Source organism: Aphelocoma coerulescens, chromosome 11 (assembly GCF_041296385.1).
Source record: "Aphelocoma coerulescens isolate FSJ_1873_10779 chromosome 11, UR_Acoe_1.0, whole genome shotgun sequence".
Taxonomy (NCBI): domain Eukaryota; kingdom Metazoa; phylum Chordata; class Aves; order Passeriformes; family Corvidae; genus Aphelocoma; species Aphelocoma coerulescens.
This window is the reverse complement of record NC_091025.1, coordinates 13,675,895-13,703,592: the sequence shown is the minus strand read 5'-3', so window position 1 is coordinate 13,703,592 and position 27,698 is coordinate 13,675,895. Positions and strand designations below refer to the sequence as shown.

The window sequence follows — 27,698 nt, the reverse complement described above, 5'->3', positions numbered from 1 at the left end:
GCTCTACTCTTAGTCACTCACAAGCCAAGTTCGAGACTATGGACAACACCCCCAGTCTCCAAACATGTTCTGCTTCATGAGAAACAAACAGGGAAGAAGTGCAAAGAAACTTCCCCCTGGGTAAAACCCCAGCCTGGTAACTCTGTGCTGCTGATTTGCTTTTGATCAAACCAGGAGGGAAAAATTGTTTTCCAAACAGATGGAGAAACAATCCTGCACTGCCCTGCACTGTGAGAGCACTGATCTGCTCAGAATTCCAGCACTGTCTGTTTACACATGGACAAAACAAATCTGCATTTTTTTAAAAGAGAATGAAGACAACTAAAAAAAGTTTCCACCACAGCAAAAGAGGGAGCTGCTCCCCAGAAAAGTTAAAGGATGACTTTCTGTCTGACACATCACTCCAATTCCTAAGTCTTGTCTCCATGGACTCCACCTGAAAGTGAGGGGGTGTAATGCCATTCTGAAGAGAATACCAGGCATTTACTGCCAGCCTTTCCTGTCCCTGCTGCCAGAACAGATGTTCTGTTACTGTGTTGAGATTTTTTTTGAAGAAAACATAAGCATTATCCATTACAGCAGATACTACAGCCACATGTTGGTGCCTTTTGTTTTGCTTTCACTGAGCAGACTAAGCCTGTGCAGCAGTGAGCCAGAGCAGTACAGAACTTCTGAAGGGATGGCAATACGCTGGGGATCATCTGCTTAGGAACGAACAGTTACATGGACCTGAGGTTAAATTGTGTCCCTCAGAAAAATACAAGACAGCCAAAGCTTATCAAAGGTAAAAGCAGCAGCACTCTAAACTGCTACGGAGAGTAACTATCCCACATGTGCAATTCCTGCTTTAATCAAAGCAGCTTGGAAAAGACTGGATAAAACAACAGGACAGGCAGCAATACAAAACCATTCACCTGCTTTAATTTTAAAGCACTACTGCAAACAAGAGCTAGCAGGAACTGTCACAACAGAACCAAAATATTTACATCCACATTTGTCAAACATTTTAAGGCTTTTTTTTTTTTTAAAGGGCAATGAAAAACCACAGAGGTAGTGCTAGCAGACAAATGCAAAATCTACTGCTTTTCATCTTTTCGAGACAAATTGAATACTCCTTCCCAATACAGCAAAGTAAAACAACACTTTCTAAAATAAATAGCTAATGTTAAGACAATGCCAGGCTTTAATACAGCGTTTATTTTAGATAAGGTAGTAAACTGTACAGATTTCTAGCATGGTTTCTTTTTTCACATATAACAGTGTAATTGACTTACCAGATCCTCACACTCTTTAGAGGAGATCCACTGAATTAGGCTTCTAATACTTTTGAGGATCTGGGCCGAAGGGTAATTTCATCATTCCATCTGATGATGGATAGCAAAGGTTTTATACAATTATTTAACACCAAATGGAGCAATACTAATTTACATTACAGTAAGTCAGCATACAGTAGTTATGCTACAGATCTTGTCCTCTGTGAAACATGAACCAACCTGTCTGAGCACACCAGGCAGCTTTCTACAGCTCACTGCAAAGGCCCTTCCTGAAGGCCCCTTCCAGAGTACAGCCCTGACCTTCAGCCCACCGTACCTCAATCGAATCACTGCGGCTCAGCACAAGGGTTCCAGGGAGACAGTGCTCCTGGGGACATGGCCCAAGCTGAACCCTCCCAAACAGAAGCAGCAGCAGTGACCAGCCCCACACAGCCCCAGCCTCTCAGGGCAGGGTCAGGGGCTCCACACAGCTTCTCCACTACGTTCCCTAAACAAAACCAGAGCTGGAATAGCCCAGCCAGCCAGGCACCAGCAAGCAAGGGAGATGTGGGCTCCTCTAAAAAGGGTATTTAGCCAACTTTCTGTTAAAGACAAACTAGAGGTAAATGCAGACAAGCTTAATTAGGTGAGAATAATTACTGAATTTAGAAAACTGCAAACAGTTGGCTGTATATTCAAAAGGAAAAAAATGCTAGATTGCAACGAGTTTTGGAAGCATTTATCTACTGCCACAAGGTACCAGTACATCTTTTAAATTACATCTGTGCACAGTTCAAACAGCCTAAGTATCAAATTTTAAGAGTGAAACTTTTACTACATGAAGCTATTTCTGTAGTATAATAATCCAGCCCAATGGATTTTATGTTCCTTACCTGTAGAACTACTTACCTCATCATGCACCAAAAATAAGAACTAGAGTTGTCTTAACAGATCAACTTCTGATAAGAAAGTTAAGACAGTGCACAGGAAATAAACTGTATTTTAATGTGTTACAAAAGTAGTTAATAGCCAGACCAGCTCCCCGACACATCCGCTACCACTGGGTTTGACAAAGATTTCCATCCAACAGCTCAAGATGGAACAGCTTTGCCCCTGGCTCGTCTGTGTCTGTTTTGTAACACAAATCCCGTTTACATTCGTGGTTCAGGTTTGCACATACAGGCAGTCTGCATAAAGCCCAGTATCCTTCCAAAGCCTTTAGGGCTGGTCAGTCACACCTGGAAGAGATTTATTTATCTGCACTGTCATGTGGATCATGTCACCAAAATGATATACAAAAGTCAGTTCCAGACAGTTACTTTAGTAACAACCAAAAGACATGAAGACAAGAAACTGAGCAAGAGCATCAATGTGTCAAACTTTGAGCTAAAGCAAAAAGCAGAAGTTGGCTGTGTTTTTTTCATTTGCCAGGTAATCTTTTAATGACAAATATAAAAAGACTGAAAACATCTCACTCTGACTGCCTTTTTTTTTTTTTAAACAAATGGTCTGCTTTTATAATTACAAATACTGTGTAATACAAGACTTTCTTTGTACTGCAAACCAACAAATACAAGGATGCAATCAAATTTCTAAGCATCTCTAAATTTGAAATGTGAATCTTTTTTTTTAATTCGGAAAGTTCTTAATAATTGTTCATTTTTGTTAGAAGATAACTCAAAGTACAACAACATCTAGACCTGTTTTTAAAGGAGCTGTCTTTCCTGACATCTTTGAACATAAGCACTCCTTTCGAGTTCAGTACATTCACAAATAGCTCAATTAAGAACAGTATCACCAATGAATTGACTACTGGAAAGAGACAAAATTTACCAAACATACAGAAATATAAGTTTTACCATAGCAATTATGCATATCAAAAGATGACACCTGTAATTAATTTTAAAAAGATACAAAAAAGAGAAAAACCTGAATTACAGAAAAGAAAGTCATATTTATTTAATGAAAAACTAGAAGTTAATAAAAATTAGCAAATACACAAAAAATATACACAAACAGCAGCAATACTATGTAGTGACTTACAAAGGGGGGGTGGGGAGGAGGAAGGGAAGCAGCGGCCAGAGACCAGACCGCTCAACATGGCTTGTCAGTCAAAAGGGGAGGAAAAAAACACAAACAAAAACACGAAACAGTATCCTTTTCAACAGTACAATCAATCTACAAACAAGTTTTTAGAATTATTTTACAACATTTCCTGTAGAATCAATTCTTAATACAAAAGATGCCCATTTTGGGTGTATATATATATTCAGTGGTTTACTGTTGACTTATTTTAAATATATTAGTTACTACATGCAACTGCTTCCTGTAATTTAACAGCCTTTCCTTTTATTTACCTTCATTTATGTCTACCCTCCATCTACCAAATAATTTGTCTGACAGTCAAAGATGGTTACCCTATTTCTGCTAAATTAAATGCAACGGTTTTAAACACTGGCCTGAAGAGGTTTGATTGCCATTTCAACACATGGATATAGTTACGTTGATGCCTAAATTGCCATTTTCTGCAAAGAGCTGTGCAATGCTGGTGTCAAAGACTAGACAGTCACTATTCATAATGGCTGTTGCAATTCCCTCATGAATGGATCGAGGAGTTGCTTCCCAAGTCAATCGCCGCCTATGCCCATTTAGCTCGAGTCGATAAGCAAAGTTTTCTGCTTGCTTGCGTGTTCCTATCAGCTGTACAATTGCAAAGAACTGCTGGTGACCATCATATTTTTCCTGTTTCTCCAACACTAGCATGAAATGAAAGCCAAAACAAGACTGCATCATAACCCAGTCAACAGCACCAGGAAGATTAATGTCCGTGGCCAGGAACACTATATCTTCTCCCTGCAGCGTTGTAATTGACTTATGCTGATGCATCAGGTGTGGCATTACAGCATCCAGAGAGCCTTGCCATTTACATGAAGCACCGGGACAGGGACAGGAGTAAGGCCTAAACTCACACAGCTCCTCATGGTCTGCTTTTTCTGTGTGTGGCAAAGTTATCTCGCAGCCAGAAGAGGCGTATTTACATGGGAAGAGTACGGAATTGGCAACTTTCTCCATAGCCAGGTTACGGATGGAGCCCAGCGGGCCTCGGCAAGTGGGGCAGCACGTGAGTTTGGGGCGACAGTTGCTACAGACCAGATGGCCACTCTGACACTGCAGAATCGGTGGCAGCACATAGTCAAAGCACACAGGACACTCAAAGAGACTGGCCAAGTCATTGTTGGAAGCTGTGGTGCCCGTCAGCGCAGGCACCCTCTGTGATGGCGTGCACTTGGAAGTACCCGTGGGTAGTGCTGTAGCGGTCTGACGGCTCATTTCTGCAACAGAACAGAGGAAAAACAATTCAGATCTAACCATGTTTCATTGCCTCTGCACACAGGATTTCTTGACTTACAAAGAAGCTTCAAGAGAAAATAAGATACAAATAAAAGCAAAAAACCCCCCATGTAATACAAACTGCATATATCTTATGAGTAGATCAGCTGTATGCATATGGTACGCTTGCACAACATGGAAACTGAACAAGTGAAGAAGTTCTGCTCATTGTTCTGAAGTGGAATTTACCTACTGGAAGCTGCAAGGGAGAGGAGTAAAGAAGTACTACAAATGTGCTAAAAATAGTAAGTTTTTTATTGCTGGTTTGTTTTTTTGAAATTGCAGTTATGAAATGCTTCATGCAGATCACTTCTGTGTATCAACTCTGTGTACAGAACAATTCTAAGCTGCTGTGTATGAGAAACGAGGCATTTTTGATGAAAAAAACTATCTTCTGGATAATGACCTCAGTAATCATGTTTAGAGTGTAATTTTTTTTTTTAAAGCTGAAAAACACAGGACAGTGACTCTTCATTTTCATTACTCTGCTACTGAGGCCCACAGCTTGTAAAGCACATCCACTACTTCAGCTTCCTGAACCAAAACCGTTTGTGAGGTTACCAGAAAAAAACCCCAAAGCAATTATTTTATTTAATTTCCCAAATAAGACTAAAAATTCAAACTTCACTTGTTGAATTTGGAAATTAATTTTACCATGGAAGTACTGCGGCATTTACAGTCTCTTGGAAAGGCTCTCTTGATGAAGTTCTATGTTCAAGTGGAGCTCCCACTGAAGTTCTGTCCTTTCCAATGTCCCCAGACAAAGGTGACAGCTGTCTGACCAAACAGCTTACTCAAAGCATTCCACAGATGTGGAACAAGTACCATATTTCTTAACATGTTATGTTTTCCTGCACTCCTAACTGTCCTCCTTCTTGTGCAGAAGGAATTACGAGCACTATCTGGAAAAAATAAACACAGTTTTGAAAAAATAAACCATACCTTTGTAGGTAAAGGGCAGTTAAATAAAATGCTATCCAAAATTGGCTTCTGTTACACAGTACAATTCTCAGCCACCCTAAGTGCCTCTCTGCAAGTACAACCAGCTCTGGAACTGTCACGTACGTATAAAGCTCTCAAAATAAACCTCATCTTTAATCTCCTTGCTATTTGACATGGGAATATTAGGCAATAGGCAAGCTTCCCATATTTAGCATCATTTCACCCACAAACTTACTCATACTTGGACCAGACAGCTCAGAGCAGCATACTGTGCATGCTTTTGCAAGACAAGCACTGTTCAGGGCACAAAGCAGAGGAACTGCGAGATTCCAACTTGCAAAATGACTTAGTCCTTGACATTCAAAAAGTAATGACAGACACGTCCAAATTCCTCTACAGAAGTACCTCTCCCCAGAGCTAGAAAAGCATGAGTGTCTAAGATTCGATATTCAGTCACTGATTTTATGAATCTCACAAGCCCACTGACAGCATCTTCTCAACCCACCAAATGGTCTTACTCCGTCACAGGCTCGGTGGTCTAGAAATACCCAATTCCCATCCTTGGGAAAAAACCCCACGCAGCAGTTTTCAGTGCTGGGCCATAACTGATACCGTAGAGATATGACAAGAATGTTTGTGTCTTTTGGCTGCATCTTCCCACTGTGAGGCATTCCAGCTTAGATGAGAAGTTTAGGGTGTCTGTGACAAATCAAGCATGTGTCCTGGGGAAGTGATGCTGCACCACTGAGGGGATTCGAGCAGCAAGGCCTCTGCCAACTGCACTGCTCTGCGTCCCCAGCACCTGCACATGGGGGGCACCCTCCAGTTCTGTGCTCCAGAACAAACCATCGGACAGGAGAACCAATCCTGATTACACTGTTCACTTGGGAAAAGCTTGGCAATCACAAGTATATTCATATGTAAAATTCTGAAAGTGTTTCCCTTTAAATATTGCAAACACACACATTTCAAAAAAGTCTGTGTGTGCTTCCTCTTGCCTGACCCTATGCATCCTGATCCAGGGATCCCCCATAACCTGCAGATAACGCTGGTGAAAACCACTGCGTCAGACCAGTTCCCTGGGCAGCCTGACGAGCTGGGTGAGCTCTGCTGTTTTTAATTACACCTCGCTGAGCCCGTGCAACAGTTAAATGAAGCAACCTACAAACTCTTTGAAAGACCTTGCACACAGATGCCACTTCCCACTTGAGCATTCTAAGCTATGGAAGCACTGGAGAACAGAACTGTGTTACCAGCACTCCTGTCTGAGCAGCCTTCACACACACCTTCCACAACACTCACAGGAGCAGAGAATGAAAACGAGCAGGAATCTCTGAACCAGACCACTGAGATCAGCATGCAAGAAAGAAACTGGATAAGGCTATAAACTGTAATTTACCAAGCCTAAACTTGCCCAAAGCCTACATTTTCATCACTCTTGTTAGCACAAAGATGAATAATACATCTTTTGTGGCTATCACAAAAGTTACAAGTTAATCACAAGTAAAGGTTTTAACAGTGGAATACATGTAAACCACCAAACTATAAAAACTATACAATTACAAACCAAGGAAAACCAACTACAGAACTGGAAATAAAGTTTAAAGGTATTTTTAGTTACAAACCCCTTACTACAGGTAAAAACCCCTATATGCAATATTTGCTATTACATTGTCTTTATTTGCACACACTAGGAACAAGTCTCTAAGCAACAGCGACAAACTAAGGAACACTAAGGTGTCATTTTCAAGTTCCTTTAACTCCAATTATCAAAAAGACTGTACACATTTGAAAAAAATTAACCAACAGGAACAGTGAAAAGAGGAAAACGCATCTTAAGACTTCCTAGTTCTAAATCAAAGAAAACTGTTCTTGGTAACATCAGAACGCAGCGACCTGTTGCTGTATTCTCGACACTGTTCTGGGGAAGGTGACAGGCACAGGCTACCAAGACCTCTCGCGGGACACGACTTAACAGGTCCTACAAGCCCAGCTTTAACTACTGTGCATAAAGCAATTTAAACGGCGCTACCTTTCCCCTTGCAGGTTTTACTCCCCGGCAAGCACGCAGACCAGACGCCCTTCCAGGAATACGGCCCGCTGGAGGCAGATCTGCCCGTCATGGGGCGCGGAGGAGCTCATGGCGTGTCCGCGCAGCACAGACGGGCTCTGGGCGAGCGGGGCGCAGGCCGGGCAGTGACCGCGGCGAAAGCCCCCGCGACCCACGGCGGGCCCCGCGCCGCGCCCGGATGTCACCGCCCCGGGCGGGGCCCACCGCCCCCATGTGCGGCCGCGCTCCGGCCCCGCGCCCCAAAATGGTTCCCCGAGCTTCCCCCGCCACTGCCGGCCCGGGACGGCCCCGCCCCGCCTGCCTCCGGGGGAGGGGCCGGCTCGGCCCCGCCCGTGGAACCGGGAACCGGCCCTGCCCTTCCCGCGGAACCGGGATGCGGCCCCGCCCCACCGTGGAACCGGGATCCGGCCCCTCCCGCCCGGCAGCGCCCCGGCCCGGCACACGCAGCTCCCGCCGCACGCCCGCAATCCGGGGCCGTGCCTCACACGTGCGCACAGGGAAAGCGCCCCGCTTCCCCCGAAATAACTGCTTTTAAAAAGCTATAGATTCCATTCAAAACTCCCCTGATACATGAAAATCACTTCCTCCTATTTCAAGGATATTCCTCAGATGAGCATTTTTCACTGTGGATCTATAAAGTCCTATTCAACGGGAATTTTCTCCATTTGTATAAAGATTATTCAATTAAGCAAAAGCATAATCTCAAGGAAATGAACAACAGAACTAGAACAGTGTGGCGTATTTGATTACCTACTCGGACTATTAAAAAAGAATTAGGACAGTTAAAAGATAAAGCAGTTGGAAACCAAGTCAACACACTTAGCATGATGCACACACTTAGCTCAGAAAAGCTTAGACATTAAGGAACGCTGATGTAATGACGATCATGGAAGTAAGTACAAGTTTCAGTGGAGGCAACAGAATAACACACTGAGATAAACTGTTGTGGTAACATAAAAAGTAAGGCTGTAAAGAAAATTATTTAAAAAAATGCTTTCCTACTATTTGAAACCCAAGTCCTTTTCAAGGAAGACTTGTATCAGCACTTTAACACATGCAAATAATGCCCGATCACTATGAACAAAAACTGGCCATTCAATACAAAGCTTACTTCAGTCTCACCCCCACACGTGCAATATACAGCATCCCACCAGGTAAGAGTCAAGAAAACTTTCAAGCAGAACAGAAAAGCTGAAGGTAAACTGCACAGCAACAGCTTTTGAGAAACTAAGAGTGTGTTCTGAGGTGTGTGAAACATGCCCTAGGCTGCCCCTCCCGTGGCAGTGTCCCCAGAGCACACCCATGGGCCCTTGGACAGGTTACAGCTACTACTGCACGTGTGCTTTGCTGCGCTGAGCAGGCCTCGGGGACAAAGCCTTTGAGACCCGGACACAGAACCAAAATACTGTGAGAATGGGAAGGCACAACCAATCCACTGTTTAAAAAGTGCTGCTGAGGCACAGGCATATGGAAAGCAGTTTCCAGAAGTTGAAAAAGATGGTGTACCTCATGTGCCAGAGAATTAACAACAGTAAGTAGGACTAGACTGATACTCTTTCAGCTTCTCACCTTACCGAGGTGTTAGCTCCAGACACATTCTAGAAATCACATTTGCGCTTCACTGGAATACAGGGCACCTTTGACAAATTCAACCTAGCACCATCCACTTTTCTCATATCAAATATCACATCTCTCATATCTTCACCTATATCAAATAGATTAGACTTGAGTTTAACATTTTAGTTAGCTTTTGAAAGGGTAACTGAATATCAGTTTGGGGGAAAAAACCCACATAAAAGTTCCGTACAGGCATCTTAATGGCTGGAAGGGAAAAAGTCTCATAAAAGAGCAAAAAAAGGACAGAAAAAAAATTATTTATCCCCATTGTCTGTATGTGATGCAATAAAGTGGTTTTTTCTATAACATTTCAAAACTAACTGAGTTCAGGGACTTCCATTCAAAATGCACTCTTGATGTATTACAGACACCAACAAAGTAATAGAATATCTTTCAATTTTTTCAACTGTACAATCGTATTTGAGAATAGGGCTTTTTTACACACAGGACTGTTAGAGAACACTGGAAATGAGAACAGGATGAAGTTGTGAAAAACACTGACAAGTTAACTTTTTTCAAGATGTGATGCAAGCCAAAGATTGTCAAAACCCAAAAGCTAAATGAAAGGTTGAAAATACTCATTACACATAAAATATATCAGAAAAAATTACCCATATTTTTAAAGAAACTAGTATTTTTAATTTCTATTTCATTTAAAAGGCATTTTAGGGCCCAAGGTTTTGCCTTTTGCAGTCTATCAGTTCCTCTTTCCCAGTTCTTGGGAGATGTTGCATCCCAAGGGCCTGGCATGGTTAGGATCAAATGCAGGCCTGGACAGACATGAGCACCCCTGCTCAAACACAGCCTCTGGACCTGCTGGCCTACTTCAGAAGTTTTAGAAGACAGTTCATGACATAAATTATTAATCAACTATATAATACAACTTAGTCTCTATACACTCTGTTTTTGACTAATGAATTACGATTTTTTCCAACCCTTCCAGACACTGTTTTCTTTGGTGCCCTTAACTATGCTATGTTATTTCAGACACCTCAGGGCTTCTCTTTTCCTGCATAACAAGCAAAAGCTAGATCAATCCAATGTAATAAAATATTATAAAATGAGACCAAAATAAATACACAAAATTGAGGCAAGAGACATGATGATTTCCTTTGCCAAAATGTCATCTGTCCAGTTCATCTCTTTTTCATACACAATTAGAGCATTTCCCACTACCTTGCAGTGACCCACTCTTCCTGAAACTGCAGGCAACTTTTTTCTTGCGCCTCAAGACATTCCCTACCAACCCCACTTCCCAATCATGAGTGAAATCTCAATGTACTTATATAACCATGGAATTCTTTGTGGCCGCCACCGCAGTGAGACCCCAGTCCTTGATGCCCCATGTTTCTGATGCGTCTCACACGTGGTTCCCTCATACCCCACACCATCACCAATAGAGCCATGGCAGTGCCCATCCAGACCTTCTCCGAGTTCAGCACACACTGTGTGGCACATGCATGCACAAACACAACCATGTAAACCATCAATACTGTTACACCCACCAAACTAGAGTGACCTATTCCTAACTGATCGCAAAAACTTGAGTCTGGCCAGTGCTGTTTGACTTCTGCCTCATCACTACCACTCACTATTTCTCCTGTCAAGGTATGCTGAAATACTCAACATCAACCCAGGAGAAGTTTTTCCTAGCTATTCAAGATTTTCTTTCTAACAACTTCATGATGTAAAATTAAGAAGGAACAGTGTCCTATAGAAGACATACAACAACCACACCAAAATCACATTAGTAACCAACTACTATGACTGAAGCATTCAATTTTAAATGCAACAAAGAACTTCATCAATTCCGACATGTGAATAACCTGTACTCCAGTCAAACAGTGATTCAACATCCAACTTTGCACAGAATACTGGAGACCATGTGCCACGGTACTCCAACCTTGCGAAGAAAAACACACTGAGGAGCAAAGCTCTAAGAAAATACCTGATAAACCCCCAAATTCTGTTCCAAAGGAAAACTAAAAATGTCTGATCAATAGCCAGAACATGAGTTTGGACCACTTACTCTGTACTCTATAGCTGGAGAACATGCCAGCTTTCACATCTTATATGCAGAATTAAATTAGAAAGTAGGTTTCTTTGTAAATTCAGACCATATACAAATTATAAACCAAAACAGGACATTTATCTCTCCCTGTCTTTTGAGCTTGGAAGGAAAAGGACTCAGGAGGACAGAAAGCAAAAGCTACAGGAACTATCAAGGAAATTCCTGAAAATGTAAGCTATATTAAAACCAACTAATCAAATGCCACTGTGAAAAAAGAAAATGTAGTAATACATTAAATAAATTAGTATAAGCAACAAAATAAAAATTATTGCTATTTGGTAATCTAATGTAATAAAAGGGAATAAAGCCACAAACTAGGCTAGTGAAACTATACACAGCTAAACAAAAATACAGAGAAAAATCACTCTTTAAATACAAATCAAAACCAAACACTTGCATTAAAAAGATCATGGACCACTTCCAAATTGGACATGACCATTTTTTTCCTTTTTAAAAACAAGCAAGTAACTTATCTTGCTGTGACACTGCCAAATCCCACCTAGCAGAGAGGTGTGAAGATGGTGACAGAGAAACACTGCTCCAGGTTGTATCCTTCACACTCCTGCACTGCACCTGGTGGTGCTGTCTGACAAGAGCCTTCTCTCCCCTTCGTTCCCCAGCTCTGTATCCCCAGTGCCAGGATCAGCAGGCAGCCAATGGCCAGAGCCCTCCTTGCCACAGGACACCCAGACCTGCCCTCACCCTGCAGCACCATAAACCATGGGATGGACCCAAACCAGCACCTATACCCCAGGAGCCTTCTGAGGTACCAAACGGAGCGTGCCTGTCTGCAGCCTGCTGTGGTCTGGGCACAGGTCTCAAAATTACAATGGCAGAAACCACAGAATCTAAGAAAATTTAAAAAACCTTCACATGAAAATACAGATAACTCTATGCAAACTAAGTAACAGGGAAAGTATTTTTATTTTCAGTAATAGCTAGTTTCTCTACACTGCGCACAGAGCACACTGAATTGAGCTGCATCAGAATCATCCTCCAACAATTCAACCCAGTGATATCTACAAACACAGGGAGACAACTACGTTTTTTAAAGTTCTAGACATACAAAGCTGCAATAAAAAGTAAAGCAGGCATACAGAAGGATCAGCTACAGAGTGAATTAGTAACAGCAGCAGCAGAAAAGAGAAAAGCAAGTTATTTTTCATGTTCTAACACATACTGCCATTCAGAAGTATCTAAACAGGAAACACTCAATTGTTCTGCAAGGCATCATAGATGGGCTCTGTATACAGTTACACTCCATTAGTATTTTAAAAAAAAGGAAAAAGGAAAAAAAATAACCAACCCCCTCTGTAAACATTAACAGCAAATCCTACCACGTGAGACAATTTGGGGGCTGTGTCTTTCCTCAGTCTGATTTTGCAAACCCTATACTCTTCAGTGCATGCTGTAATTGCCACGCAATATTGCATCACCATTCCTGTGTCTGTGGCAGACACGGGGAGGAGGGTGTGGCATGGAAGCACCTACCTTAATTCAGTCAGGCTTAACCAAAAGAAGTACCTGTACTTTGATGTGTCTTCACTTACTAAGTCTTTCTGTGATACCTATTCCAATTCAAATTCAAGACCTATTTTATGTTAAATATTTTCCTGCATAACTTAACAGTAGTAGGGAGCAGACCATCAAAATAACCAGACCTAATCAAGGAGACCTACAAATAAAGACTGCCCTACAGGAGACTGACTGTGACACAGAAAGCTCCTCTGCAGGAAGTCAGGACAGATGACATCCATTGACTACTTTTATAAAGATATTTGCATCTTGTTCATTGCTTAGGTTCATATGTATTTCCATTTTAAATAATCATTTGTTCTTGGGATCCTTCATTTGTTCTGCATTCCTGTACACAGTCCTGATGACAGTAGAGCCTCTGTAAAGTACAGCAATCTAAACTCAGGAGAGCAAATATGTAGGGGAGGGCTTGGAGAATCAAGATACTTATTCCAGAGTACAGACCTTGGTGCCACAAGGTATGTCAGGTATGGATCCTACACATAAATACCTCCAGCATCACATAACACATGTTAGTGGCACTGGAAGCCTAACTCTTAACTCCTCAGAAATTATTAATTTTTCAGAACTTCTAGTACTAAACTACACAGAATCTCTAGTCAATCTGAGTGAGTTTTTACAAATCTGGAGGTTTTTTAAAAATTATTTTAATCTTCAAAAACAAGAACATTTAGAAGAATGTCTGGTAAAGAGAATGTCTTTATCACAGACACACACCACAAGGAGAATAAAACACACAACATTTAAAAGTAAAAGATCGAGTCTGTATTTTTAAAATGGACATTTCTGCATTTTGGAAGTAAATTTTTCCTACTATGCATACTAATTCAAAAGGAAAGCTGTGGAAATCTAAGGTGGGCCACAGGTTTTTGTATTTTGTTGATATACCACAGATAGAAAGCAGAAAGCACTGAACTTAGACTCTAAGCAGTGTAAGACCTTAGTAAAAGAAGTACAAAATTACAGTGGGAGTTGCATTTCTGATGGTTTCACACTTTTCAGTACTTCAATTCTTTAAACTCACATTTTCTGCATACCTTTTGTTTCTAGAACCTATTCTTTGAAGCCTGTGTGCCTTCATTAAAACCTATTCTGTTTTATTTCAGTGACTTAACTTTTCCCCACTCATCAATTCTGAATCAACTACTTCTGCAATACTGTTGCATGAGGATTCAATTGCCACAATAATAAATATTTTTAAATCATTATTAAAATGTTAATCAAATTCTCAAATGCGGCTACTGAAAACTCTGCAGCCAAGCCTGGTTACACTGCTGCAGAGAGCAACAGTTCCACAGCTTCTCATCAAACCCTCAGGTTTAAAATGTAGCTTTAGCTCACAAACAAGAACAGTCTCCAAGAAAGTGTTCAACCTGAGCAGACACTAGAAATGGGTGGAGCTGCTGACATCACAGACCACCATGCTGCATGAAAAGACTGAGCATTCCTTGAAAACTTAAAAAAAAAAAAAAAAAAAAAGCCACCCAAACCCACGATTAGTGGTGCTAGAGCAAAAGTCTGGGGCAGGGGAAACCTGGGGTTAGTTCCTGTTTTGTCATGAGCTTCTGAGTCACCACAGGCAAGTACTTCCCTGCCTTTTACAGGTTTTAAACTACCACAAGTAGCTGTGAGTCTCACACATTAATGCAAAATGGAATGAAATGACTTGATAAGGATACGAAGTTAACCCTGTTAGGCCCTATTCAAATTTACTTCAGGTTAGTAATAACTAAGTATCATTACACACTAAAAGACACTGTTAAATTATTTAACATCTCAGTTTTTATAGTCAGCAATCATCAGACTTCAATCACTGTTTACATTAAAACTCCTGCTCACATATGGATAACTGCCCTTTACCCGTCCCAGTATTTTGTACACAGGAGACAAATTATGGAGACATTGGCAACAACCTTCTCACTATTTCTATTGTATCTAATCTGAAGGTCCTCCCAACTTTATAAAAAGTCAAGTCACCTTTCTTTAGAGGGATCCTTGTATTACCAAAAAAAAATCCCTCAGCCTTCTTTGTGAAGCTCCAAGTACCCAGGCTTTCAAGCAAGTGATTTAAGTTCAGCAGAAAAAGAAAGCTCTTGGGCAAGAGGATTAAATGTTCTTTTATTGCCATTAAATTCTGATCAGGTACATCTCAAATGCCAAGTAAAATGCACGCACTATTTCACTTATTTGTATTGCTTGGGAATTGCTTCATGGCATACAGAATTAAAATTCTGTCATAATCACTCTGAAGACAGGCCTGAGTCCACAGCAGAAATTAAAACACAAGATACTATAAATGGTTTGGAAATGACAGGAGTAGACATATCTTTCTGCTACTTCATGTTCTCTTTATCTGCACTTTCTAAATTCAAGACCTATCATTTTCTCTGCAAAATATTGTCCTCTCTTCTGTTATGTATTCAAAATCAAAACTTGAGTCTCTTGTAGTGCTGAATCTCAAACATAAAATCTTAGCCATGAATCACTGTCTAAAGCACAGTTGTAAAATTCAGTACTTTTTAACCTTTTTCTTTTACATGAGTATTACAAAAATAGAATAGGTTGGAGAATCAAGCATTCAAAAAACAGGAAATAAAAAATTTAATGTTTCATAGGCAACCTTAAGCCTACTTCTTCATAAGCACATTAAAGAACAGCCTCCAATGACATCATCTTTTTCCCTACACTCAACTCCATTAGTAGATGAGCACGTGTACATCCATGGAAGAATTATTATTGTAGATGTAAGAACAACTTTTGCTTAAACAGAACACCTTATTTTAAAACAAAACTGTTATAGGTTAGCAGCTGGTTTTAATAGACACAAAAGTGCTCTTAAAATTACTGCTTTACAGGTGCTGTTTTGGAAGAATGTCTATCTCAGCTTCTATTATGGAATGCTTATTTTTTATGCGTAAAATTTCCTTGCTAATAATTAGACTTGACCCAGCACAAAGCCACACTAAAATTCCACAGTACACCATCAACATCTGCCAGCCAAATGATTCCCCAGTCACACCTGTGCAACTAGTCTCCAAATTACATCCTTAATGCACTTGTGCAATCACACAGATATCAGCCACAGAGAGATGAACCCTAGACTAACTCCCAACTGTGTTGATGCCTCCATGACAAAAAGGGGGGAAATTCCTGTGGAAGTCATTTTGTGACTCTAAAGACTTTTATATAAATACATGTGCATATATATTTAAAAATAAACATTCAGAAACAAAAATATTAGTTGAGCAGAGCATTTTCACAACTTCTACAAGACAACTGCACATGCACCTCGTGAAACAGAAAGGAGCAACACTTAAGGCTCAAATATAGGCTAAGATCCACTTTAGAGGAATTGATAAACTAGCTTTAGTTAAACACGAGAAGTTTCTGTTTTATACCTTAGTGTGGGGTCATACACGTTATCAACACAAAAATGCACATCAAAGCATGTTTAACACATGATTCCCAAAACAACATTAGGTAATTTAAGAAGATTAAAATATAAAACTGTAGCAGACCCATGTTGATTAAAAAAAAAAAGAAAGACAGAAGGTAATGAGGTTTCAAAAAAAAAAAAAAAATCAGAGTCCATTTTTACAGAAATAAGTTAAGGTCATTACCTTTAAAAGCACTAACATACCATGTTTTAAAGGTTCTTAAATATTTTAATAGCATTTCTAAGAAAACTGCTCAGTTACAGTATTTCTTAAGAGCTTTCACATACCACTACAAGAAAATGGTTTATCTATAGCACGAAGAATGACCCACCAGATACAGGCTCCATGACACCAGGCACGCACACAGAGGATGCTGGAGTGTGATTCCACCATTTCTGCAACAAACAAAAGCAGGCTGCCACCAAAATGAGTGGTTGTGATGTCTGCTTTTTACCCACTGGTTTTCTTTCTCTTTCAGGTAATGTATTCAACAAGACCAGTCTTGCACAAGTACCTAGCACTTCCCCTGGCACCCCAGGAAGCCACCAAACCCAAGAGGCAATGGAGGGCCTTGGCCACCCTTTTTTAGCTCTAAGCCTGCCCTAACATCACCCACAGTGATGGAGGTGACACCTCCTGCAGCAGTGCTGAACCTCCCGGTCCCATGCTGCAAGCTGCCCAGGGAAGGGAACCGGGGAAGTTACCCTCTCCTCACAGGTGGGGAGTTTTCAACTGAACTTGGGACTGAGCCTGCTCCATTTCACGTTCACACTGGTGGCAGCAACACTGCAACACTGGCAGCCCAACAGACACTTGGATGTGCCACAGCTTGTGCAGTGCTACATCTTCTATTATTTCTCCTTTCCTAATACTGATGTGTTAACAACAACTAACCACATATTTTCGGAATAATGCTGACTTTTAAAAGAATCATAGGAAAAAAATAACTTTTAAACCCCACCTCAAATTAATACCTACATCACACTTCAGCATGAAGGAACTTGTACTAAGATTTACAAAACAACTTAGGAACCTTGTATTGCAGTTGTCCCCCCCTTGTAAAATTTAGAAGACATATAACTTTCCCTTATGAAAGATCTGTAACACAGAGCAAACAGAAACAAGGATAAACCTTTCAACTCATGCACATTTCTAAGCTAGACACCACGTCTAGACATTTTTATGCAATTTATTTTCAAGCTTTCTTTCCTGCTGTTTAACACCAAATTGTTTTAAAATATTCCTAACTCCAGTTAAAACCTTTGGACAATCCACACATCAGCCAACTTTAACAAACAATTTTCCTTTGACGTACTTCATCTGAACATGTATTTGAAAGTAACTCTTAAAAGCGTGGCATTTTAAATGCTCCTCCTTGACTAAAAAAAACCCTTGAAAAGTGACTGTGGTCTTTCTTTAAAGACTAAATTACTTTTTGCTCTATTCAGTACTGTGTGCAAGAATTCTAGAAAAGAACCTTAAAATACTTAAAGACTTCATGCCACTGTGCTGGTTTTGCTTTGGGTAGAGTTCATTTTCTTTGCAGTGGCTGGGACAGGGCTGTGTTCTGGGTTTGTGCTGGAAGCAGTGTTGATAAATACAGATGGTTTTGCTATTGCTGAGCAGCGCTTGCACAGAGTCATGGCCTTTCCTGCTTCTCACACCACGCCAGCAGTGGGGAGGCTGGGGGTAAATAACGTACTGGGAGGGGACACAGCCAAGACAGGTGACCCCAGCTGACCAAAGGGATATTCTAGACCATCTGGCATCATGCTCAGCATGTAAAGCTGGGGGGATGTTTGGAGTGATGGCATTTGTCTCCCCAAGTAACCACCAAGAATGATGGAGGCCTGCTTTGCTGGGGATGGCTGAACACCCATGGGAAGTGGTGAAAGAATTCCTTGGTTTGCTTTGCTTGTGCATCCAGCTCTTTGTTTACCTACTACACTGTCTTTATCTCAATCCACAAATTTTTTTCACTTTTGCAATTCTATCCTCGATCCCGCAGGTGGGGAAGTGAGAGAGATGCTGCGTGGTACTGAGCTGCCAGCTGGGCTTAAACCACCCCAGCCACACAAACCACACTTCAGAGAACTTCTCTTTCACTTTTAAGGAGTGGATGAATAATTTTTTAAGCAGCCAAAGTTATCATTACGCTCTCCTTGTTTTAATTCATGTCCAGCAAAGTCATCAATTGTTACAAAAAAAGATCAAAATGTGTTTCTGGATAAGGCAAACCAAAAAGGAAAAGGTCAGCAACTGTCTGTAGAGCAATTTACTGCTCTTCTTATATCAACTGCCCTAGAATATAGCCATTGTAATTTTATAATTCATTTCCAGGTGCAAGAGAACAAATACAGATTTTATCATTTAGGTAATATTTTACTTCCTCCCTGAAAACACACCCAACCTCACTTTTCATATTCAGCTTCTATAAAGAAAAACAAGTCAAAATCAGAAATGGACCATTTGGTTAGCTGTAATTATCTAGCACTTTATCTGATTAAAGTACTGTGGAATTAGTAACCAAATCTCTCATTATTCCTATGATAACACAAAGAATCACCATTTTATACAGTCACTCAGGCATATATTTTTAATAGTTGTCCTGGGCATTACAGAAACATGGAATGCAGTTTGGATCAGAATTAGAATCTCTCTCTCTAGTGCCATAAAACTTAAAGACTATTAAATGGGGCATTAATGCTGGGGTTTGTCTTCCTTTACTCCCTTGTACAGCTAACAGCTGAACACACCCTGGCATGATATCAAACAACTCCAAGTCACTAACTTAGGAAGATCTTTGCTTACATGCATTTAAGTGCTAACACCAAAATCTCAGATAAACCTGAAGTAACAGCTCATGGTAACAACACAGTATCTACGTGTATCTCCCAATTTCTAGTCCACAATGTGATACTGTACACAGAAAACACACATCAAAATTGCATTTTTATCATGACATGGAACGTTTAAGAAGGGAACAGTACGTACACTTTAAAAAAGAGTAATTCACTTACAACAAATTTTTCTTATTAATGAAACGTTCTTGTTACTGAAAACATTTTATTAAGGCAACAATATGTCTCTGTTGTGTATTTTGTCAAAGTAAAAAAAAAACCAACCAAACAAAAACCTCCTACTGTTTTTTCAATCACAACTAGTTTTCACTTTTAATGCTGATTTCCCTTCAAAAATCAAAGCAACAGAAAAGCAAAAAAATCCAGAAAAAAAAAATCTGCATCTACAATGTTCATGACGTTTAAGACTGTAAACTTTGGAGCTGAGATCCTAAGCTTCAGACACCACGTGATGGTGGAGATGAACTAGAGCCTGGCAGCATCCTCACTTCACTGCTGCTGCTTTCTGCAGTAGGTAGCACCAACAGCACTGACCAGGACTTCAGGTAACCAGTCAGCAGCTGCAAACACAGTGCATGCTTTGGCTTTCTACAGACTGGCTACATGTGCTAAAACTGCAGAACTGAGTTCTTCATATGTGTCAAGAGTTCAAAATATAATTGATTTACCTTGACTACTCTGCTTCAGTTTAGCTCCTAAAAATGAGATAATCGCTAAAGCAAAAAAGACACTAATAATCCCTTTGGCAAAACTCAGTCCAGCTTTTAAAGCTGACAGTTACAAGACTATAAGCACCTATTACAGAAGAAAAATAAAGCAAAGTGATTCTAACTTAAAGTTAAGAACATCATATTTCTAATAGCAGTTGCATGCATAGTCTTCCAGAATGTTTCCTCTGAAGACCATAGTTCATAAACCTGTCCTACTTGATTTCTTTGAATTTTCAGACCAAAGAGTTGCTTTTCACATGAACATGCTCATGGCTCCCCTTTTTCACATTAGAGGCAGGTGTCTGACATTTAAGTAGGATTTCTTTCTCAATTCACACTAAGCAAAGAGCAGCAACTCTACTCAAACCTAACTATGAAAAGTACTCATGTTATTTAAAGTATTTACTTTCCTTAGTTCACACCTACTTAGCTGGAGCCACTGAATTTCTGAGCTAACTCCTCTACTACAGTCGAATTAGACTACAGCATTAAAACCTTATCGATGGAAATGACATAGTAACAGTTAAGCTACTTCATGTGGACATGCATTTTCAGGTCAAAAATGCCCTTTGTTCCATCAGGTTCAGAATTCTTGGGTCACAACAGATTTCTAAAACTGTATCACTGATGAATAAGTCTTATCATTATGCTTTTCTCTATGATTTTTCACTACAGTGAAAAGGGCTAAAGCTATTTAAGAACATCAGTTTCCACTGAAATTACCATAATTTTTAGCACTCAATTTTTATTTTAGGTGTACTCCCCAAAGTTTTCTGCAACTAATTACTAGTCCAGAGAGCCATGCTTTACCCTAAAACCCTCTGTATTAGTGTACCTATACTCCAATAACTCAAGTCATCATGCAGACCAACTTGATTAAACGAGGGTTGAGAAGAGTCCCTTCCATTTTCCCTCCCCCTCTGGAATGCACCGTGCTAGTCTCAGTTTAGAAGGGAGATAAACAGACAACTGAAACTATGTCCCGAGCGTGGAATATCCCATGTCCTTCATGACCTAGTCCAATTAGCTATGAGCTTCCTAACAGACACTCGTCTGCCACGTTAAACAAATTAAATCACTTTATCTATTTATTTGCACTATGAGTAGACTGCTCATTACAGAGACAAGGCAATATTCACCTCCGCTGGTTGAAAAAGAGGGTGCAAAGAGAATATTGGAGAAATATTGTATTAATATGAGCATAAAATAAAAGTGCCACCAGCTCACCACCGGAAAAGAAACTTGGTTCTTCTCCTGAAGAAATACTTAGCTTTGCCTTTCACTCCAAACGCTGTTGTCTCCCGTCCTTTTAAACCGTGGAGAAGGGGAAAGCACGAAGGTCTTCAGCCTTTTAATTTTTACGGGGAAGCCGTAGCATGAGCAAGAATCTCCCTCCCTCTTTGCTCTCACGGGATTAGGTAAGAGACAGCAGCCCTCCCGGGAACGTCAGCGAGGGGCACCCAGCGGCCCATTTACCCCGGCAGCCCGTTCCTGCGACGGCCGGGCCCACCGGGAGCTCGCAGGGGCCAGGCCGCCTCCTCGGGCCGCGCCGAGCCCGCGGCGCTCCCCGAGCACAAAGCGCGGCGGGGCCGGGGCCGAGGCCGAGCCCACAAAGGGGCAGCCCCGGGCCGGGCGGCGCAGCCCCGGGCCGGGCCACCGCCTCCGCCTGCACACAATGGCCCGGCGGAAGGGCTCGGGGCCGCCGCTCCCCGCAGGCCCCGCCGCGCCCCGCTCCCCCGAGCCGCGGCCGCCACACAACACCGCCTGCCCGGGCCGCGCTTAGGCCGCGCCGGGGCCTTGTCCCGAGGCCGCCCCGAGGCCGCGCCGGGGCCTCCCGCGGGCGGCGGCGGGGCCCGGGCGGGGGCTGAGGGCCGCGCCGGACGAGCCGCTCCCGCTGCCCCTCGCGCTCCCCACAGCGCTCACCTGTGGGCGCCGGGCAGGGCGGGACCCGCTGAGGCGGCCTTGGCTCCCCCGATGGCGGCTCCGTGCGGGCCGACTGCGCTGCACCGCTCCGGCCGAGACGCTCCGTGCGCGGCCCGAGCCCACCGCGCGCTCCCTGCCTCCCTCCCTCGCTCGCTCGCTCCCTGCGCCGCGGGCACGCGCCGGCTGCTCCCGAGCGATCCTGCCGCCGCCTCCGCGCGCGCGCGCTCCACGGGCGCGCTCCCGCCAGCGCCCCCCCTCCCGCGCACGCGCACCCGCGGGCCGCGCTCTGCCCCGCGCCCGGCCGGGAACAAAGGCCGCGCTTCCCTTCCGCGGCTCCCCCGGGATCGCTCCCGTGCCCCGGCCCGGCAGAGCCGCCTCTCACCTGAGCCGCCGCAGGGCCGCGCGGGCCCCTCTCAGCCGGCGAGCCCCGGGCGCTGCCGCGGCCCCGCGGTCGTGGCGGCCCCTCCGTGCCCGGGCGGCGGGAGCGCCCCTGCGCTGGCAGCGAGGATCGGGCACCGCGGCATCCGCAGGCTCCGCGCCGGCGGGGCCACGCGGGGGCTGTCACAAGGGCTCGGAATTGTGTTTTAAAAAATGAAAGAACCCGCAAAGTGGCCTCTCGCAGAGAGGCCGGGAACGTCCAGCACGGGGGCATTCTGGTGGTTTTAATGGAGTGCTAAAAACAAACCCCTCCTCCAGTCTCTGCTCAAAGACTTTGCATAATTCAGGTTAGGTCCCCATTCAGCAATGCCCTAAATACAAATGTAACTTTCAGCACATAAACTGGATGAAATAAATGTAATTACCATTGTGCTTACATATGCTTTGTTGGATTAGGACCATGCTCATCTACTGGTTATTCAGAGGTTTGCCAGAGGAGAGACACTGTTTATTTTATTTTCAGTAAAATATTTAAAAATATGTATTTTTGATCTTATTTCCATTTTTTGAATGACTGAAGCATTTTCTTGGCCAATTTAATTGATTATCCAGATGGTTCTCAATATCCTCCTCATTCTTTTTGATGACCAGTAAAGCACTTCTTTTTGTATAACATTCCTATGTTGAATCTGCCAAGTCTGCTCCTATTCAGAGAATTTTGTGATTAATTTTAAGGCAGATTCTCAGAAATACATAGTGATGTAGTGATGCAGTGCAATATGTACCATATGCACTCTTTAAAAATCCTCCCAAGTATAGATAATATCAATTATTTGTTGTCAAAGGATGACCAGCTACAGGAGTTTAACTTCTTTGCACATAATTTCTCCCTGCACCTTGTAGCTATGCAGTGGTTATTAAGCCTTTTGCTTTAAGTATTCATGAGGAGTGATACACATGGTAGCGACTGCCAACTCATAGTTGGGCTGACTTACTGAATACTTAAAGAGATATGATAAAGTATTATTTTTTGTCCTGGATAGAAATGACACAATCCTGAAGCAACATATTTCCAATAATACATTTTTTTTCCCTACCTTCGATTTTAGTTCAGAGTAGGGCTAATCATTTGATGTATTTTTAAACATGTGGAGGTCTATTCAGCAGTGGTAACTTCCAAAAAAGGTGCTATCCTATAGAGAACAAGGAAAAAAGCAGCTGTAATAGTAGCAGTCAGTATTTTTAGAGATGAGAACCACAGTGCTTATCAGTTCCGGTAATCTGTGTGGTTTTGTACAAAGTATCTCTGTGGTTAACACTTTGATCCTGGAAACACACACTTTTGCTAAAAAAAGACAAGTTGACAGTCTCACAGTCCTGTATCAGATCAATGCATTGCTGGGTGGTCAGTATCAAACAACGGTGTAAACAAGGCCTTGCTTTTCCTTGAGTGAAACTAGTTTTTTGAGTAGTGAAAGTAATTAACCTACGGGCTTTTCTTCTCTGACCTTGGCACAGGAACCTCCCAATTCATTCCCATGTTCCTGCTACCCCCTGCAATGCCTCCAGCTTGCCCACCTGCCTTAACCCCAGTGGCATCACAGCTCACTCATGCCTGTGACTGGAGGTGCTCCAGGTGGAACATCCCACACAGCTGCTGTGCTTATACCACTGCTCCCTCACCCAGCTCACACCTTCCAGCTCTTCCAGAGTCACACACACCAGAGTCACCATCAGCACCACCACTTAGCTCAGTTTTCCTCCACTGTTCATCAGTACAATTTGCAAGGAGTCACAGGAACTTCAGAGTCTTTGAGACTTGTTCCTCCCTCAAACTGGGGTGTCACTAGCCCACAGGGTGAAGAGTTAGTAGTGAGGGCTGGCTGGAACAGACCCCATGGCAGTGTGGCACAGGCTTCATCACTGCAGGAAATGAGGGCTAAAAGGGCTCAAAGATGCATCATCTACTCCATGCTCCTGCTCCAAGGTAGGATCAGCTATGCCTTTGTTGTTCCTACCAGATGTTTGTTTAAACAGCTCATAAAAGTCCCACAGCAGAAATGTTTAAACCTCTTCTGATGTTTGCCTGTCCTTACCATTACATTGGTTCTCCACATGATATTTGTTTAATCTAAATCTCCCATTATAATTCCATCTCATTCTTAAAACACTTCTGTGAACACTGAAATTTTTTTTTTCCACTCTCCTGGTTTTGAATGCTTTCCTCTTCAGTATGTTGCATAAATTCCTTTCCATCTATAGATCAACACTGCAAGGCCTCCGATTATTCTTGGTTTTGCTGTCTGCATACTCTGTAACTGCTTCTTTCATTGTTTTTGACTATAGCTCTGACAACTGGGCACAGCACTCCATCTGAGGCCCTTTTAAATATTGAGTAATAAAGGCTGACTCTATGGGAAGCTGTTAAATTAGCAGTATCTGTTAATATAATAATTTCAAACTGAAGTCAGTAGTTTTAACATCAAGTTTTACTAATTATTTATTAATTGACATTACTTTTGTATGCATTTTTTACTAGAAAAAGTACCTACTGTCAGTGTGGAAATGTGTGATACCTCCTGTCCTTGAAGTTATATGGGTATGAAGGCCTTTAGTTTAATGGCATGTTTCCTTGCTTGACAATAATATCTGTAAGTCTTTAGTTTCATTTTATGTAGTAAAATTCTATTTTTCTCCTTTAAATTTTAGACAGTATCCTCATTCTTAAAAGTCCTGTTATTTCGCATTCATTTAGTAAAAGGGATAAACTGGTTCACACTACTTATACAAGTTACTGTAGCATTTTACTAAGTTCATACATTATTATAGTATACATTAATTTTTATGTGAAAAGTCATTGGTGATTATTTTATGCTTCTGTAAAACCCATTTTTGTTTCACGAATGAAGAAAGTACGAGCAACACGTAGCAGCATTCTCTTGAGATGAAACATGATTATCAGTGAATAAATTGGCTACTCAAATTTTGTATCTGGATTTGATTTCTTAGGCAGAAACACTGCTTCTGATCAGTCAGAGTAACACTCAATCCTGGGAGCTAAATGCCTATGCCCTAAGCAATAAATAAACATAAAATCATTTCTAAGCTTGTCTGTAACACAGAAGTGAGGAAAAATACACAGGCTTAAGTGATTTTTCTACTACAGCTTTTCAAAGTCTCTAAGATTAATGAACTCATTTTTATCCAGTATCCTATTCTAACTACTTTTTTATTATATATGAAAATGAGAACATTGGAGCTATTAAGAAAACTGAGTACAGTGTGTCCAACAAAACACACTTATTTTTGAGACTTGCCTAATTGAAGTACCCAAAGGTAACAGTACACTAATTAAAAATTAGTTATTACACATATTACAAAAGGACATCTAAGATCTCTACTGATCTCTTCATTCTGCAGTGGGATGACTTTGGGGTTTTTTAATTTATATTGTTCACTGCCCTGGCTGCAAAGCATCACTATTCCCAAACAGTTTATTTAGGGACCTTCTGACAGCAAGAAAGTGAAAGAATAGCATGACTACTTAAAGGAATTAATTTTAAAAGAAACTTATTTTTTCAGAAAAACATTGATAGCTCTTTCATATGTGTACTTGAACTGCATCTTTTGCATAGTAATAAAACTCTGAGCTAACAAGGACTCCACAAAAAAGCAATTTTGGATATTCTGAATACATTCTTGTATAAACTGTTGAACTAAACCTAGTTTGTAAGAAAGTAATGTAATGAACTTCTATGAAACATGTGTGATATCCCACTCTTGACCTGCACAGCCTTGTGCATGCACAGGATTGTTGTCTCCATTGATTTTATTGATAAATACTTCACGTGACAAAAGTCTTGGGGATTTTTTCCCACAATGCTGCCTCTAACATCTGAAGTATTCAAGCAGTTCCCTCAAATTTGGTTTCCACTAAAATCAGTGAATAAGCAAAACTTTCACAGGTAAGAGCTAAAGTTTCAGAAGGCAAATAGAATCCCAGCCTTAGTATTTTAAATAATAAATGTTTCATTTTGAAGCTCATGTTTTGTTAGACTGGTTGGGTTGGGTGGCCCTGATGTATCAGCTGAGGTTATTGAGCTCCACCAAAATATTTGTGATCAACTTATTGCTAGGCAATTATTACCTTGGAGTTTTAGGAGGGAAGCAAGTGACTGTGTGCCAGTATGGGTGACATAATTAATGTAAATTCTGTTTTAAAACATGCTGTGATTTTTCAAGGCAGCAGGAGTACGCTCTTAGCCACAGAAAGAGCCAGCCACAGTATTGTCCTCCTGAGGATCAGTATGAATCCAAGGAGAGGCTTAGGACCATCAAGTTATTTTGCAAAAAATCTATAACTAGTCACTAGACAAAATAAAATTTCAAACAGCCCTGATCTGTTTTTTAGATTCCAGATAACTCAATTTAAAAGCCTTTAAAACCAATTGAAATCTCCCAAATCATCCAGGTCTTACTATGTAAATATGCAGTCTTCATGTAAATTCTTCTGAGTGAAGAATGAGATGTGTAATTACATAGCATTATATAGCATTGGAGAAGTTCTGTGGTCATGCAGCACATGATAATATGTAGAAATCGGTTCATAACTACATGTCAATTCATTAAGCCAACTACGGGATGAAAAACCGATTTTAAAATAGTGTGAAACATATATAATAACTTTTCCAGTTTTGAAATTTTCATGTCTGTAAGGTTGAACAAGGGTTTTTGAGGATTTTCTTTTGGTAAGCTTCTTGGGAGGTTATGGCTGGGTGGAAGAAATTACTCTTGCACCATGCCATGAAGAACAACAATACTGGCAAGTCATATGTAATTAGAAACAATAGAAAGTAATAAGTCATCCATTAAACAGGTTGTTTTTTTGGTGGATTTTTTTTGTTGTTGTTTTAAGTCTGGGACTGTTACCAGATGTGAATTACTTTGACAGATGATCTCTATATACATATACTCAGGTGCCAGCTAAAGCCTAAACATTCTATAAAAAGTCCTGTACCAGACTCAACACATCTTTCATTTAATACAGAAACAAACAGCAAACAGTGTATGGAAACACCTGTAGCTGGCACAAATAAGTTAGTTTGCTGAGATATAGTCCCATACCAAGCACATTAAAGGTAGTTTTTCCTCTAAATTCTTACACGTTGTTTCATTATATTGTTACTCATTGTTCAGGCAAAGAGCCAACATTTTGAGCCTTCCTAAAATGAGAGACCCATATAGGATTTAGGTATGTCTTTGTCATAAGCCTATTTATGAAATATGCCATGAACATACTGGAGAGAAAAAGGAAGTGTCATTGCTTTCCTTGCTTACAAATCCCATTTTTGCTTTTGTGAAATACCTCTGACAGAGACCAATGGCTCCTCTTCAAGTTTTCTGATGAGAAAACATACACTAATCCCCCTTTTCTGTACTTGCAACGAATCTCCCAAGGCACATGATTAACACCTTGCTCAGATCCTGCCACGTCTACCAGCTCCTACTG

General features: G+C 41.4%; 1 protein-coding gene across 6 annotated transcripts in view; it reads right to left on the bottom strand.

The window, feature by feature from the left end:
- Nucleotides 1-3,187: 3,187 nt before the first annotated feature.
- SIAH1 (siah E3 ubiquitin protein ligase 1) overlaps nucleotides 3,188-27,698 on the bottom strand; it is a 54,315-nt gene continuing 29,804 nt past the window's right edge. The window contains exons 2-3 of one of the 6 annotated variants that reach the window (XM_069026606.1): nucleotides 23,287-23,382; nucleotides 3,188-4,585 (exon numbers count right to left, since the gene is read on the bottom strand). In XM_069026606.1, the coding sequence (XP_068882707.1) occupies nucleotides 3,735-4,583 (849 nt within the window). In that variant the 5' untranslated portion in view covers nucleotides 4,584-4,585; nucleotides 23,287-23,382 and the 3' untranslated portion in view covers nucleotides 3,188-3,734. Of the gene's footprint in view, nucleotides 4,586-7,617; nucleotides 7,921-16,648; nucleotides 16,672-21,115; nucleotides 21,325-21,811; nucleotides 22,014-23,286; nucleotides 23,383-27,698 lie in introns of those variants that run through there. The other 5 variants (XM_069026605.1, XM_069026607.1, XM_069026604.1 and 2 more) reach the window with 5 other exon arrangements.